Source organism: Scyliorhinus canicula, chromosome 2, assembly GCF_902713615.1.
Source record: "Scyliorhinus canicula chromosome 2, sScyCan1.1, whole genome shotgun sequence".
Classification (NCBI taxonomy): domain Eukaryota; kingdom Metazoa; phylum Chordata; class Chondrichthyes; order Carcharhiniformes; family Scyliorhinidae; genus Scyliorhinus; species Scyliorhinus canicula.
In genome coordinates, this window is record NC_052147.1 from 248,488,529 (window position 1) to 248,505,233 (window position 16,705).

General features: G+C 44.9%; 1 protein-coding gene across 1 annotated transcript in view; it reads right to left on the reverse strand.

Moving 5' to 3' along the window:
- The window catches only part of LOC119962094 (low-density lipoprotein receptor-related protein 1-like), a 2,271,162-nt gene that overhangs the window by 46,811 nt on the left and 2,207,646 nt on the right, over positions 1-16,705 (reverse strand). The window contains 2 exon segments of the mRNA XM_038789946.1: positions 4,429-4,590; positions 6,093-6,257. Of these exon segments, the coding sequence (XP_038645874.1) occupies positions 4,429-4,590; positions 6,093-6,257 (327 nt within the window).

Genomic DNA, 16,705 nt, shown 5'->3' on the forward strand with positions numbered 1-16,705 from the left:
AGCAGAGAGAAGATATGATGATGACAGGAGAGGGAGTACGAGAGCCACTTTCATGAAAAAGGCCCTGAGCCACAAAGATAGGTCAACGGAATCAGCAGAGCTCAGAGAAGAGTGGTACCCGGCAGAGCAGCCTGATCAAGTTCAACTGCATTCGTAGTTTCTGAGTCTCAGATAGACCATAGCATTTATAATTTAATTTAAGGATTTAAAGTTTGTTGCATCAATAGAGTTTGAATCATACGATTCAGTGATAAAATCGGGTTGTACCACAAATCTTGTCCTTTGATTTTCTCATGAGTAAGGGCACCTGGGTAAATGAGTTTTAAGATAACTGGTCAAAGAGTCTGAAGTGTCCAGCAATACCTGAATCTTGGCCTTCTGGTTATGGCCCAAGTGGAGCAGGGTTATCATATCCATTCAATCTGGACCCCTCTAAATTTACACTTCAATTAAGTCTTCCCTCAGCGTCTTTTTCCAAAGAAAATATCCCAAACCAACCCAATCTTTCCACATAACTAAAAATCTCCAGTCCAGGCAACGTCCATGTACATCTCTCCTGCAGTCTCACCAGTGCAAACACATCTTTCCGTCAGCGTTGTAACCAGAGCTGCATATGGTAATCCAGCTGTGGGCTATTCAGCATTTTATATAGTTCTCCCATAACCTCAATGCTCTTGCATCCTATGCCTTAGCTAGACAAGGCAAGTATCCCCAAAGTCTTCTTCACCACCTTACTTAGCTATCTCCAACCACCTTCAGGGATCTGCGCATATGCACTCCATGACCTTTTGTTCCTCTACAATTCTCAGTGTCCTCCCATTTATTGTATATTCCCTTGTCTGATTAGCTTTCCCTTAATACATTATCTCACAATTCTTCGGATGAGACTTCACTTGAAGATCGCTTATTGTCACAAGTAGGCTTCAAATGAAGTTACTGTGAAAAGTCCCTAGTCGCCACATTCCGGCACCTGTTCAGGGAGGCTGGTACGGGAATTGAACCGTGCTGCTGGCCTGCCTTGGTCTGCTTTGTCTCACTTGTCACTGTTCTGCCCACCTGGCTTTTCCATTGATATCTTCCTGTGGTCGACAGCTTTCTTCTTCATTGTCAATCACAGTCAATTTCTGGATCATCTGCAAACTTCTTAATCATACCTCAAACAAACCAGGGGCTGGTTTAGCACAGTGGGCTAAACAGCTGGCTTGTAATGCAGAACAAGGCAGCAGCACGTATCGGCCTCCCCGAACAGGCGCCAGAATGTGGCGACTAGGGGCTTTTCACAGTAACTTCAGTGAAGCCTACTTGTGACAATAAGCGATTATTATTATTACATTCAAGTTCAAATCTTTGAAATAGCCGTGAAACGTAAAGCTGGGGATGGTGGTGAGCGGTAATGCCACTGAACTAGTAATCCAGAGATCCACAAATTCAAATCCCCTCAGGGGAATTTATATTTAATTAATTAATTAAAAAATCAAATGAAAGCTGGTCTCAGACCATGAAACCACCATTGAGTATTGCAGAACTCCACCTGGTTCCATGATGAATCATGTTGAACGCCACTTGGAGGAAACACTGCGAGTGGAAAAGGCACAGAAAAGACTCTGGATGGGAGACTTCAATATCCACCACTAAGAGTAACTCAATATGCACCTTTTTATTGATAGAGCTGACTGAGTTTTGAAGGATATTGTTGCTAGACTGGGTCTGGGGCAGGTGGTGAGGCAATTAACAAGATAGGAAAACCTACTGGACCTTGTTCTCACCAATCTACCTGTTGCAGATGCATTTATCCAGGTAGGAGTGTCCACCACATAGTCCTTGTGGAGACAAAGTTCCATCTTCACATTGAGGATACCCTCCATCATGTTATGTGGCACTACCGCTGTGCTAAATAGGACAGAATGAGAACAGATCTAGCGGCTCAAAACTGGGCATCCATGAGATGCTGTGGGCCATTAGCAGCAACAGAGTTGTATTTAACCACAATCTCTCTGTAACCTCATAGCCTGGCATATCCCTCATTCCCCCATTACCATCAACACTGTTTCATTGATGACTGTCGGGGAGCAGACCAGGAATAGCACCAGAGGTACCTAAAAATTGGGTGTCAACCTGGTGAAGCAATCACCGGGGAACTATTTGCATTGCAAACAATACAAGCAGCATGTGACAGAACTAACCGACCTGACAACTAACAAATCAGAGTAAAGCTCTGAAGTCCTAATTAAGGATGGTCAATAAATTCTGGCCTCACCAGCAATGCCCACATCACCTAAATTAATATATTTTTTAAAACTGCTTTAATCACCAGATAATTTATTTTTCACTCTGAGGTAAATTCCATCTGTCCAGTTTTGAGTTTTAAGCCCCTTTTCTACATACCATCTTAATCTTTAAATCAATTCACCCGCTGGTCCTTTTCATGACTCCAAATAAGTCTGGGGATAACTTTGTTCCCATCAACTTTGTAGTTAACTTACCTACTAAATTTTAGCATTTTTTTTCTTCCATTGTTCAGATATTCAGCCCAAATTGTTATTTGTCAACTATGGTGGATCTATTCATTCAAACCCTCTGCCCTTCTTAGCTTCTCAGCCTCACTTATACATTTCCAGAGTAATAGATTAGAGTGAGGATTGGCTGACTGACAGAAAGCAGAGGGTGAGGCTAAATGGGTCCTTCTCTGGCTGACGAACTGTAACTAGCTGCTGCTGCAGGGGTCAGTCCCCAGATCGCAACGGTTTACAATCGATATAAATGATCTGCAAGCAGGGACAGGGTGTGACACAACAAAATTTGCAGATGATATAAAAATGGGTGAGAAAGCAGGCAGTGAAGAGGAGATAAAGAGTTTACAGACAGATATAGATAGGCTAGGAGATTGGGCCAAAATGTGGTAGATGGAGTTTAATGTAGATAAGTGTGAGGTTATCTATTTTGGCCGAAAAAATAGAATGGCAAATTGTTATCTAAATGGAAAATAGGTTCAAAATGCATCTGGGCAGAGGGATCGGCATGCCTTTGTTAATGAATTAAAGAAAGTTGGTTTGCAGGTACAGCATGTAATTAAGAAGGCAAATGGAATGTTCGTATTTATTGCAAAAGGACTAGAATATAAATGTAGAGAAGTATTGTTACAATTGTATCGAGTGTTGGTGAGACACATCTGGAGCATTGTATCCCGATTTGGTCTCCTTATTTGAAGAAGGATGTGGTGACATTGGAGGCAGTTCAGAGGGGTTTCACCAGATTGATTCCGGGGATGAAAGGGGAGAGATTAAACAGTTTGGGTTCATACTTGCTGGAATTTAAAAAGATGAGAGGGTGTATAAAATATTAAAAGGGATTGATAAAGTAAATTTAGACCAAATGTTCCCCCTTGAGGGCAATCTAGAATGAGAGGTCACGGGTGTAGGTTGAGAGGCCGTAGATTTAGAAATGAGATAAGGAGGAATTACTTCTCGCAGAGCGCGGTGAATTTATGGAACTCACTGCCGCATAGTGCGGTCGAATCGGTGTCATTAAATCATTTCACGAAGGAGATAGACATATTCCTGATTTTCTAAAGTGGGTTTAAAGGGACATGGGAAACAGGTGAGGTCAGCCATGATCTGATTGAATGGCGGAGCAGGCTCGAAGAGCTGAATTGCCAAGTTCTGTTTCTAATTCCTATGTTTCATTTTTGTTCCCCTGCTATAAATAATAGTGGCATTTAGTTCCCTCTTTGGGAGCTGGGAAAGGGTGTATAATCAGGTGGGAGAGCACGATAGACATTCCCTTCCCTCCACTTAAGTCAGGGATGGGGAAGACCGAGGACAGCCTTCCCACCTGTAATCCAATTGAGGCCCTTACTTGGAAAATTAGAAGCCTTTTAAGAGCCTTATCCTGCCGTTATTAGTTAAATTACCCTGGTGTCTCTCTGTGGGCTTGGTTGAGTGGTGGGGGTGGTGGCATTGGTCTTCCTGATGATGCCTCACTGAGAATCCCCGTTCTCAGCTAGGGAGCTAGGGCTCCCTAGCTGAAAGATTCCACTTCCCCCTTCACACTAAAACCCTCTCCCGCCCCACTACCCTGGACAGGCCCTGGTGAGCCAACCTCACTAACCTCCCTTCTGTAGCTTCCTTCATGCTGCTGTTATGATCCTCCTGCGGTCCAAGCAGTGGCTACTGCTCCCAGTGGGGCTTCTGGGACCAAAGAGCTGTCTGCCGCTCTGGGAGGCAGACTCTTCTCTCCTTGAAAGGCATGGAAGCCCCAATGGCAGGCAGTTAACTGCCTGTTAGACATTTAATCATGGTGGAGCTCACAGAAAAGGCCATGGCGGGGTTGCCAACAGCTTTTCAACCAGTGGATGAAGCCACTGCCGAGCCCACTAAGTTCAGCGCCACCTGTGCTTTTGCTGCAAACAATTACTGCCATGAAACTCACTGTATTGGCACCTGTCTCCTGTGAAATCTGGCAGACAGGAACAATAAGGCTGGTTTCCTGTGTTCACATCACAGATGCCTTCATTGAGACAGAAGCTGTCACAAACTCTCTGCTTACAGGTTGGACCAGTAAATCCTACTGGACAGCGACAAGCTGGTTTTCCTAAATAGATAGAAAAGAAGGATGTAAAAAATAAGGACATTTTAACAGCTGTATAATCATTGTTACATCCCTGCATTTCAATGGGCTAACGAGGCTGAATGGGATCTAATAATCTATTAAACTGCAACGTAGCTAATTTAACAGCTTGTTGAATTTCATGCTGATGCTTTGTGACGAGTATTGCAAACAGTCAGAGAACATATTGGATATGGGTTGCTTGATCGACAGTTCATTCTGTTCCACACACAGGAACGTGACAGTGAATTTAAGTCCAGCAGCTCCAAGCTGCCACCAGTCACGTATAACAGCACCATCTTCAACATCCCTTTACCTGACTTTTACTCCTCTCTATGAAACATGGTCCAAATAAGGAAATCATAAATTTGGATAATTTGAGAGGAAATTAAGTTCTTGCATGCATAAGTAAGTTTTCATTAGTGGCCAGTATGCTTCATTAGGTATATTAGAAAATAAAATTCAGATTATTAGACACATGGATGTTTCTATTTAAAATGCATAATGAAATGATAGTAAAGGAAGTGCTTAAAATAAGATTAAGCACTGACATGCAAAACAATTCCTTGGTTAGCACAGCATTTCAATTTGATCTTCAGTACTTTTTTCTTACTGGCATTATGATTCTTTACCAGTCACTGAAACCAGCAAAGAATTTCTGCGGTAAAAGTAAATTGACAAATGGGCTATTTGTCAAGATTTTATTGATAAATCAAATGGGACTCAAAGGCATATGTTTCATATGTGCTTGCCTGTGAAGGGCAACAACATCTGAGGGATAAAGTGGCAAAAATGGCCAGAATGCAAGGTACTTATTACACTTGATTAACGTTATTCATTAACATTTAGCAGGGTTGTTTCTGCAAGGACGGGTTTACATTGCAAGAAAATTAGAGTATTGCAAATGCTTTATAGGAGGCCGTGCAAATCTGCTGTGAGGCAGAAATGCCACATTGACATCCCTGGACATTATTTACAAAAAATATATATATTAAAAATACTACAGGGAATTGAATTTTTACACAAATATAATCCTTTTGTGAACTGGTTTCAAAATATGAGTTGCATATGAATCATTTAATGCTTATTTTGTGCTGTTACTTTCATTTTGTCCTGTTTTTCGGCGTATTCTACAGTTCCATCACTGATGAGGCTACCTTGAGTCTTGGTTTACATTATACAGCTGCTGTATTCATTGCCAGTCTCAAACCTGCTGGCTGCACTTGTAAATTGGTGTGTCGCATTAAAGAAAACAGTATTGAGATGGTGCCCATATTCCTGATATAAGCACAACACACTTAACCTAAATCAAACAAGATTTAAAAACATTTGCTAACATGCAGTTTTGCTATTAATGTAACACGAATGATTTTTTTTTACTACAAACAATTGCATTTGTACAATGATGTGGAAGAAGTAGATTTCATGCAGTCCACATGCAGTCAGAGTAAACAGATTCCCCATTCCTGGATAATGATTTACAGTACCCAATGTTGATGCTGAGCAGATTCCTCCATTTTGACAATAGTCTTTACACTGGTCTGTTCCACACTCCTGTCCTGCATACCGAGGCTTGCATTTGCATTTTGGCTGGTCTCGCTCATTGACAAAACAAGTTCCTCCGTTCATACACACCAGGTCGCATGTACTTCCTACAATGGAACCAGGCATCAATATTATATCTGTTCAGGTTTTTAAGACCTCTGCTACTGAAAACAAAAATAATTTTGAAGCAACTTAGGTTTCACATTTTATTTCAAAGGTTTCCACTGTGAAAGGAAAGAAAACAAAACTACCTTTCAATGGTATTTGGCAGGATTTAAAGGTCTCCTAAGGTGCTTTGAAGCCAAATGAAGTGTACTCCCTGTTCTGGTATAGGAAAGAAGGCAGGCGATTCTGAAACAATAAAGGGAGCGATCCCACGGGCCCGACTCGGCGACACGAGGAGGAGGCCGGGAAATCTCTTGTGATATTTACAACGTTCGGGATGCCTTGCACAATCGAACAAGATCCTGCGAGACATCACGATCAGCATTTCGCCTTCGCTGGGCGGGAACCGGATTTGCATATTCAAGTGAGCAGTTAGCCAAGGCATGGGATTGAATGCCTGTGCCTGTCATAGTGCTTTTAGCACGTGTTTCCACAAACTTGGACTAGACGTAAAGGCACATGTGGCGGGGGGGGGGGGGGGGGGGGGGGAGTAAAATTTGAATGTCGCTTAGATATCGTTATGCCACACCTGTAGAAATATATTTTTAACTTCCATTGGTGTGATACATATAGAATAACACATAGATAGAATATGTTACCAGGCAGTGACACATTGTGATTAAAATGACAAAATAAATCATAAAAGTGAAGTTGAAGTGAGCCATCTCTCCCAAACACATGACATTTGTCCTTGGATTGTGAAAGCAATATTATTTAGAGTTTTGCCAACTGCCCAATGTCATTGAGATTGTGATGACCAGTAGGTTCTGACATCAGAACAATGCAATTGATTTGACAACACTCCAATTGCACCAAAAGGTAAAAAAAAAGAAATTTAGACGCTGGAAATATGAGCTAAAATTTCAATAGTTACTCCTGTTGCTTCACAGCGCCAGGGACCCGGGTTCGATTCCTGGCTTGGGTCTTTCTCTCAGTGTCTGCGTGGGTTTCCTCTGGAAGCTCCAGTTTCCTCCCACATGTCCCGAAAGACATGCTTGTTAGGTGAATTGGACATTCTGAATTCTTCCCGAACAGGTGCTGTAGTGCGGCGACTGGGGGATTTTCACACTAACTTCAACGCAGTGTTAATGTAAGCCTACTTGTGACACTAATAAAGATTATTATAAAAAGTAGAACATACTGGGAGACTGCCCAAATCAGGCAGCGTACATGGAGAGAGGAAGATAACATTAAGCTTTTAGTGCGATGGCCTAGTGTCAGAACACCGTCTGATGAGACATCACCAACCTAAAACATTAACCCAGCCTTCCTCTCTCCACAGATGTTGTCTGGCCTGCTCAGAGTTTCTCACACTTCCAGCTTTTTATTTCAATTAGACCAAACTATCAGAGTTACATTGGTCCCGATTCAGCGGACAAAGGTTAAAGTCCGTTTTTGGGCGCATTTGGCGCAGTGTTTCTCGTTGGCGAGATTGCAGCCTATATTCAACGACACTTAGTGGCAAGATGGACCCCCACGTGTATCTCGATGTTCCTTGCTCCCTCACCATCTGATTCATCCAACACATGCCTCAGCTGCTTGATGGTAACAAGGGGGAGCTGCTTTTAAGCACTTCCTCACCACTCACTCCTAGTCAACACACAAGCATGCCAGCATGCAGGCGTTTTCCTGACTTTGATGATGCCGACCTCACCAGGCTTCTTAATGCCCTCAATGAGAGGCGGGGGTCACCCTGTTCCCCTGAGGGGGTCGGAGGGCCTGCAGCAGGATTAGCAATGCCACCTGAGAAGCAGTGGCAGTTGCTGTCAGTGCGGGCAGCATGACCAGGAGGACCACCTTCCAATATTGGAAGAAGACGAACGACTTCCAACGAGCTGCAAGGGTAAGTTGCCACCTCTCTCATGGCATCAGTTCTGTCTGCCACCCCTCAAATTCCCAACCCCCCCCCCTCCCCCACGCCAATCCACTGGCTGATACCTCACATTCTCCTCACATCCGATCTTCAATCTTGTTCCTCAGAACCCCTGACACCCGCCAGCACAACTGTTTCAAGTCTATCTGTGGTGTCCACAAATATTATAGATTTGTGATAGACCCACCCCGACCCATCAAGCATGTGGCTCACAATGCCCTCTCTTTGTCCCCGCAGGAGAAGATATCCCCTAATGAAAGGGAAAGTGCAAAGACAGGGGTGGGGACCCAGAGATCCGAGTCCTCAGCCCCTATGAGGAACGGGCCCTGGGAATCACGGGATTGCTCAAGGAGAGAGCAGTGACTAACAGCGAGGTCAGCCTGCACCAGAGAGGTGAGGAACCACCGTGTTTTCATCCTGATGACCTGTCTCAAGTGAGTTGTTGATGTCTCACAAAATTATTCTTCCCTCGCACTGATCTCAAATCTATTGTCTTGCAGAATCACCATCTGATGAGGCCGAGCCATCCGGAGTTGTGCTGCCACCCACCCCCAGCGCCACCAAGGAGAACCCCTCGGAGGTGAGCTCCGAGGAGAACACCAGCGATGCATTGCAGCTATCACCCATACCTTCCACCATTGCAGAAATCTCAGTGGGTGACATTAGTCATTAGTGGACAGTTTTCAGGGGCACTATGTGGTGAGCACCACACAGTTGCTAATCCTCATCAGGTGGAGGTAGAACCATCCATGGGAGACAGCAGTCAGAGGTTGGCTCAACCCCAGGACACAGATGGGTCCCAGCCAGATGCTGAGCCTCTGGACAAGGTTCTGCCACTGTTAATGCTGTTGATAGGACCGAGCTGTAAGATTCAGGAGGTGTGACTGTGACAGTCCAGCGACTGCAAGGCTGATTGAAGGAATCCCAAATTCTTCAGGCACAGGCAGTGGTGCTGGCAATGCACGGCACGTAGGCCAACACTGCTAGGTTGGCAACCGTAGTGGAAAAACTGGAGCATGACGTTCACGTCTTGAGTGGTGGTGTCCAAGACATGGATCAGTCTCTAACAACCAAGTCTGAAGGCCTCAGCATCAAGCCCCAGTTGATGAGGGACATGTCCCAGACACATGTGGACACTGCTGAGGCACTCCAGAGGGTGTCACAGTCAGAGAAGACCATCGTTGACGGTGTCCACATCATGGTGCAGGTAATGAGGGGGCTGCCAGGATTGACGGAGCAAGATGAGTCCTGAAGGTCGCTCCTGCTGCCTCTCCATCCCATGGAATCCCCGAAGGGCCTTATGGACACTCTCAGGTAGGAAGATGTGCTGTAGGTCAACCTCATAAACCAGACTTGGGAAATACACTACAGCAAATTTTAACAAGGGAAATGTAACGAAAGAAAACAAATTAAATTAAAACTAGCGCAGTCACGGGGCAAAGAGGGAAACAGTAACAATTTTTCAATTTACCTCACCCTCTTGTCCATAACAATTGTTAACGAGCTTATATATCAGTGCGGTGGCCATTTTTGAAACATTTGTTTGACATGCTGAGACTGAGGGCACAAATGGTGTCCCTGAAAAAGAGAGAACTCAGGGGAGAACCTCGGGCTACATCCCACCATCCTGTTTGCATCACTATTCTTGTGCTGCTGCAAATTGTTCTCTCATTAGCCTACCTTTCCCTCTGTGGGTCTCGCGAGGGACTCATTTTTGCAAGTTACCTTCCCCAGAGTCCTTTCCATTCAATTCTATAAGGCGCGTTAGAGGGCAGTGGATGATTTTCTTCCTGGCTTTTCCCCAAGACGGTAGTTTAATGATCAGAAAATTCACAAATCCCTCAGTCGTTCAGTGAAGTTATCCATTCAGTAGCCGATGCATGGAGACCAAGCAGGTCCGAGGTTTTATTCTCAGACTATTCTGAGTTCCCTGATTTCAACTTGGAGGCCACAAGAATCACAATGATTTTCAGAATCAAAATGGAATGGTTCAGGAAATATGGGCTGTAGCTAAATTAAATCAGACAGAAGATATTTACAAGAACCATTGACGCACCCATTGAAAATAATTTTGACTCTATAGGTTGAGGGATGGTGAGGGAACGCGATCGGGGCCCACCGATCTGCGGGCGGGCCTGTGCCGTGGGGGCACTCTTTCCCTCCGCTCCGGCCTCTGTAAATCTCTGCCATGGCTGACGCGGAGAAGAAACCCCCTGCGCATGTGCAGGGACCACGCCAGCGGTTCTGCGCATGCGCCAGAACACGCTGGCGCTCCCGTGCGTGGGCCAACTCGCGCCGGCCGGTAGAGGCCCTTTGGCGCGGCGCCAACCACTCCAGCACCGGCCTAGCCCCAGAAGTGCGAAGGATTCCGCAACTTCCGGGCGGCCCGACGCCAGAGTGGTTCACACCACTCTTTGGCACTGGTACAGCCCGCCCACCGGTTGGGGGAGAATCCCGGCCCTGGAAACAGGGAAATACAATGTAGTGGGAGTAGCACAGATATGTCACAATCCAAAAGCTGAATGTAATTGTACTGTTCAAGAGCACAGAGTGTTCAGAAAGTGTAGAAGGAATAGTAAAGGAGCCACCAATGATCAATTTGAAGGTAAACAACCTTTAGGAGGCGGGCTGCGCAAAGATCCACCTCAGACACAAATCGGACAACTATTATACAAGATGATCAAAGAACAAAGAACACTACAGCACAGGAACTAGCCCTTCGGCCCTCCAAGCCTGTACCAGTCATGATACCACCCTGACAAAACAAAACCCTCATCCCTTCCGAGTGCCATATCCCTCTATACCCATCCTATCCATGTATTTATCGAGATGCCTTTTGAACGGCGTTAATGTATCTGCTTCCACAATATCCCCTGGCAGCGCGTTCCAGGCACTTACCACCCTCAGTGTAAAAAACCTGCCTCGCACATCTCCTCTAAACTTTGTCCCATGGACCTTAAACATATGCCCACTGGTTGTGCAAAATATTCCAAGTGCAGTCTGACCAATGTCTGACCGGGCAACTGTAGCATAACTTGCCAGTTTTTATACTTGATGCCCCGTCCAACGAAGGCAAGCATTCCATCTGCTTTCTTGACTACCTTGTCTACTTGGGTTCCACTTTCAAGGATCTGTGGGCCTGTACACCCAGATTTCTCTGACTTTCTATATCCCAAGTGTTTTGTCATATATGGTATATTTCCCCTCTATTTTAAACCTACCTAAATGCATTACCTCACATTTGTCCGGATTAAACTCCATTTGCCATTTCTCTGCCCAAGTTTTTAACCTATACTGCCCTTTGTTTAACCACGTTTCTGTGATAGCCACAAAATCATAGTTTCAAGTACTAATCAGTGCTCTAAGTTCACCTGCCTTACCTGCTATACTTAAGACCATAAGACCATCAGACATAGGAGCAGAATTAAGCTACTCGGCCCATCGAGTCTTCTCCTCAATTCAATTATGGCTGATATTTTTCTCATCTCCATTCTCCTGCCTTCTCCCCATAACCCCCGAGAACCTTATTAATCAAGAACCTATCTATCTCTGATTTAAAGACACTCAGTGATTTGGCCTCCACAGCCTTCTGCGGCAAAGAGTTCCACAAACTCACCACCCGCTGGTTGAAGAAACTCCTCCTCATCTGTTTTAAAGGATCATCCCTTTAGTCTGACATTGTGTCCTCTGCTTCTAGTTTTTCTTACAAGTGGAAACATTGTCTCCACGTCCACTCTATCGAGCCATCGCAGTATCATGTAAGTTTCAATAAGATCCCCCCTCATCCTTCTAAACTCCAATGAGTACAGACCCAGAATCCTCAACTGTTCCTCATAGGACAAGCTCTTCATTCCAGGGATCATTCTCGTGAACCCCCTCTGGACCCTTTCCAAGGCCAGCACATCCGTCCTTCGATATGGGGCCCAAAACTGCTCACAATACTCCAAATGGGGTCTGACCAGAGCCTTACATAGCCTTACATAGCCTGAGCAGTACACCCCTGGTCTTGTATTCTAGCCCTCTCAACATGAATGCTAACATTGCATTTGCCTCCCTAACTGCCGACTAAACCTGCACGTTAACCTTAAGAGAATCGTGAACAAGGACTCCCAAGTCCCTTTGTGCTTCTGATTTCCTAAGCATTTCCTCATTTAGAAAATAGTTTATGCCTCATTCAAAAGTGCATAACCTCACATTTTTCCTTATTGTATTCCATCTGCCACTTCTTTACCCACTCTCCTATCCTGAACAAGTCCTTCTGCAGCCCCCCTGCTTCCTCGATACTACCTGTTCCTCTGCAGATCTTTGTATCATCTGCAAACTTAGCAACAGTGCCTTCAGTTCCTTCTTCCAGATCATTAATGTGTATTGTGAAAAATTGTGGTGCCAGCACCAACCCCTGAGGTACACCACTAGTCACCGGCTGCCACCCTGAAAAAGACCACTTTATCCCCAATCTCTACCTTCTGCCAGTCAGCCAATCCCCTATCCATGCCAGGATCTTACCCTTAACACCATGGGCTCTTAACGTATTTAACAGACTCCTATGCGGCACCTTGTCAAAGGCCTCCTGGAAATATAAATAAATCATGTCCACTGGTTCTCCTTTGTCTAACTTCCTTGTTAGTTTCTAAAAGAACTCTTAACAGATTTGTCAGACATGACCTTCCCTTGACGAAGCCGTGCTGACTCAGTCCTATTTTATCATGCACTTCCAAGTACTCTGCGATTTCACCTTTAATAATGGACTGTAAAATCCTGCCAATGACCAAAGTCAGGTTAACCGGCCTATAATTTCCAGTCTTCTGCCTCCCTCCCTTCTGAAACAGCAATCTTACATTAGCCACTTTCCAGTCCTCAGGGACCCTTCCTGCCTCCAATGAAGCCTGAAAGATTACCACCAATGCCTCCACAATCTCCTCAGCTATCTATTTTAGAACCTTGGAGTGTAGCCGGTCGATAAAACAAATATGCTTCATACTACTGCGTTTGAGCAGACAGGGTGATGTTGTTGTTCACTTATTTTTTTCTCTGTTTCAACTTCAGTTATTACACCTTCTCAGCTAACGCTCTGGTTCCCAACCCCCTGCCATATGAGTTTAAATCCTCCCAAGTGACTCTCACAAACCTCCCAGCCAGGATATTGGTGCTCCTCCAGTTTAGATGCAACTCGTCTTTCTTGTACAGGTCCCACCAACCCTGGAAAAGATCTCAATGGTCCAGAAATCTTAAACCCTCCCTCCTCCGCCACCAGTTTAACCATGTGTTCAGCTGCACTATCCTCCTATTCCTAGCTTCACTGGCACATGGCACAGGACGTAATCTTGACATTACAACCCTCGAGGTCCTACTTTTTAGCTTACTGCTTTACTCCCTAAACTCCTTCTGCAGGACCTCATCACTCATCCTGCCTATGTCGGGAGTACCGATGTGTACTACAACCTCTGGCTGTTCATCCTCTCCCTTCAGGATGTCCTATGTTCGTCCAGAGACATCCTTGACCCTGGCACCTGGGAGGCAATATGCATCCTGCAGTCTCTTTCACGTCCACAAAAGCGCCTATCTGTACCCCTGACTATAGAGTCCCCTATAACTATTGCTCTGCTGCACTTTGTCCTCCCCTGCTGAGCAACACAGCCAGTTGTGGTGCCAATGTTCCGGCTCCTGCGTTATCCCGATAGGCACTCTCCCACATCAGTATCCAAAATGGTATATTTGTAAGAGAGGGGGACAGCCACAGGGGATTCCTGCACTGACTGTCTGCCCTTTCTAATCGTCACCCATCTGCCTGCACCTTGGGTGTGACCACATCTCTATAACTCCTGGCAATGATACTTTCCGCTACCTGCATGCTCCGAAGTGCTTCCAACTGCTGCTCCAACCTGAACACGCGGTCTGTGAGGATCTGCCATTGGTTACACTTTCTGCAGACGTAGTCATCCGGAACGCGGAAGTGTCACAGATCTCCCACATCTCACAGTTAGAGCACTGCACCCCACTGAGTGACATTTAAACACTAGTTAATTAATTTAAAATAATACTTCTTAAATTATTATTCGATTAAGTTACAATTAACTATCTTGTCCCTGGCGCTAGATTTCTCCTGTAAAATTAACTGCTAATTTAATCCTCAGGTTTAGTTACTCCTCTGCCAAGTTAATTCATTAGTTTTAACTATTTTTTCAATATTCTTTTCAAATTTAACACAGATTGCCTCCCTATAAACAGAACCAGTTAATACTCGAAGGAGGACAGATGGCTCCACAAATACATAAACAAAATGAATGAAAGAATATAAATAATTTTAATGGGTGTTTTCAACTAACCGGATATAAAGTGGGAAAACATGAACAAATTTAGAGTAATATAGTAAAGTAAATATAACGTGTGATTCGCTCATGAACTAGTGCATGAGAGGCAGAAGTGAAGGCTTGTGTTGACCTATTAAACTGATAACTTTCAATACATGCAAGCCAAACCACAATGGAGGTCAATGATCAGCAAACAATGTACTTCAATGTGATTTGGATTTTAGTTACATCCTTCATTAGGCCAATGGAATGTGTTTTTAAAAAAATTCATTTCCGGGATGTGGGCGTCGCTGATTAGGCCAGTATTTCTTGCTGATCCCTAGTTGCCCTTCAGAAGGTGGTGGTGGGTTGCCTTCTTGAACCTCTGCAGTTCTTGAGGTGTAGGTACACCCACTATGCTGTTAGGGAGGGAGTTCTAGGATTTTGTCCCAGCAATAGTGAAGGAAAGGTGACATATTTCCAAGTCAAGATGGAGGGATATCTCCAGGTGGTGGAGTTTCTAGATTTCTGCTGTTTTTGTACTTGTAGATGGTACTGGTTCAGGGTTTGGAAGGTGCTGTCGAAGGAACCTTGGTGAGTTACTGCAATGCATCTTGTAGATGGTATACACGGCTGCCACTGTTCATCGGTGGTGCAGGGTTTGAATGTTTGTGGAAGGAGCAGTAATCAAGTGGGCTGCTTTGTCCTGGATAGTGTTGAGCTTCTTGAAGGAATATGAGCAGCTAAGAGCTAAATTAAAAAGCAGAACCTGATTGCTGCATTATTACCTGAGCCACAAGCATAGGGTCAGTAAAATTAAAGAGGTAAATGTATGGCTCAAAGGCTGGTGTGGGAGAAATGGGTTTGAATTCATGGGACATTGGCAGCAGTACTGGGGAAGGAAGGAACTGTTCCAATGGGACGGTCTTCACCTGAACCATGCTGGGACCAGAATTCTGGCAAATTGCATGACTAGGACTACAGATACGGCTCGACACAAAATAGTGGAGTGTGAGGGTTCAGTTTACTGGAAAATTAATAAAAACTAAGTTAAAGCAGAAGGTAGAAGTGCAGGTTTAAACTAGTTAAGGTGAGGGGGGGGGGGGGACTCAGGAGAGGTTAGTAAAGTCTTCAGAACAAATAATAGAACAGAGAGTAAGGAAAGCAGCAGGAATCTAACTTCAGGCACAGCAGATGAGGGGACAACTATGAGAAGGGGAGGACTGAGGTGTTGTACCCAAATGTGCGCAGTATATGAAACAAGGTAGATGAGCTTGTAGCACACATTGAAATTGGTATGTACGATGTTGTGAGAATTGCAGAGACATGGTTGCAAGGGGATCATGGCTGGGATCTAAATATCTAAGGATATGTGTCCTATTGAATGAACATGGGTGGCACAGAGGTTCGCGCTGCTGCCTCACAGCTCCAGGGACCTTGGTTCAATTCATGCCTCAGGTGACTGTGTGGTGTTTTCACTTTCTCCCCATGTCTGTGATGAGTTTCCTCCGGGTGCTCTGGTTTCCTCCCACAGTCCAACAATGTGCAGTTTAGGTGGTTGGCCATGCTAAATTGTCTTTTAGTGTCCAAAGGTTGGGTGGGTTGCAGGGGATTGGGCCGAGGTGGGGTGCTCGTTCGAAGCGTTGATGCAGGCTCGATGGGCCGAATGGCCTTCTTCTACACTGTAGGGATTCTAATTTTATTAGATCTCCTCTCGGTTTACTCGGGTTTAAGGGGAACAAACCCCAGCTCTCCAGTCTATCGATCTACTTGTAATCCCTCAACCCTGGAAGCATTTCAATAAAACGCTTGCATACCCACGCAAAAGCCTTCATATCCTTTCAAAAGTGTGGTATCCAGAATTAGACAATACTCCAGCCAAGACCAAACTGATATTTTTATAGAACTCCTGGGCGGAATTCTCCGCTCCCGGGAAAAATCGGGAAGGCCGTCGTGAACTCGGCCGAGTTTCACAACGGCCTCGGAGGCCGCTCCTCTCACCGTATTCACCCCCACCCGGGGGGCTAGGAGGCTAGGAAAGACGTGATGTTAGGTGAATTGGACATTCTGCATTGTCCCTCAGTGTACCCGAACAGGCGACTAGGGAATTTTCACAATCATTTCATTGCAGTGTTAATGTAAGCCTACCTGTGACACTAATAAAGATTATTATTATGTTCTCTGTGTTGGTTACACTTCCAAGTTTCTTGTCATCTGCAAGTTTTAA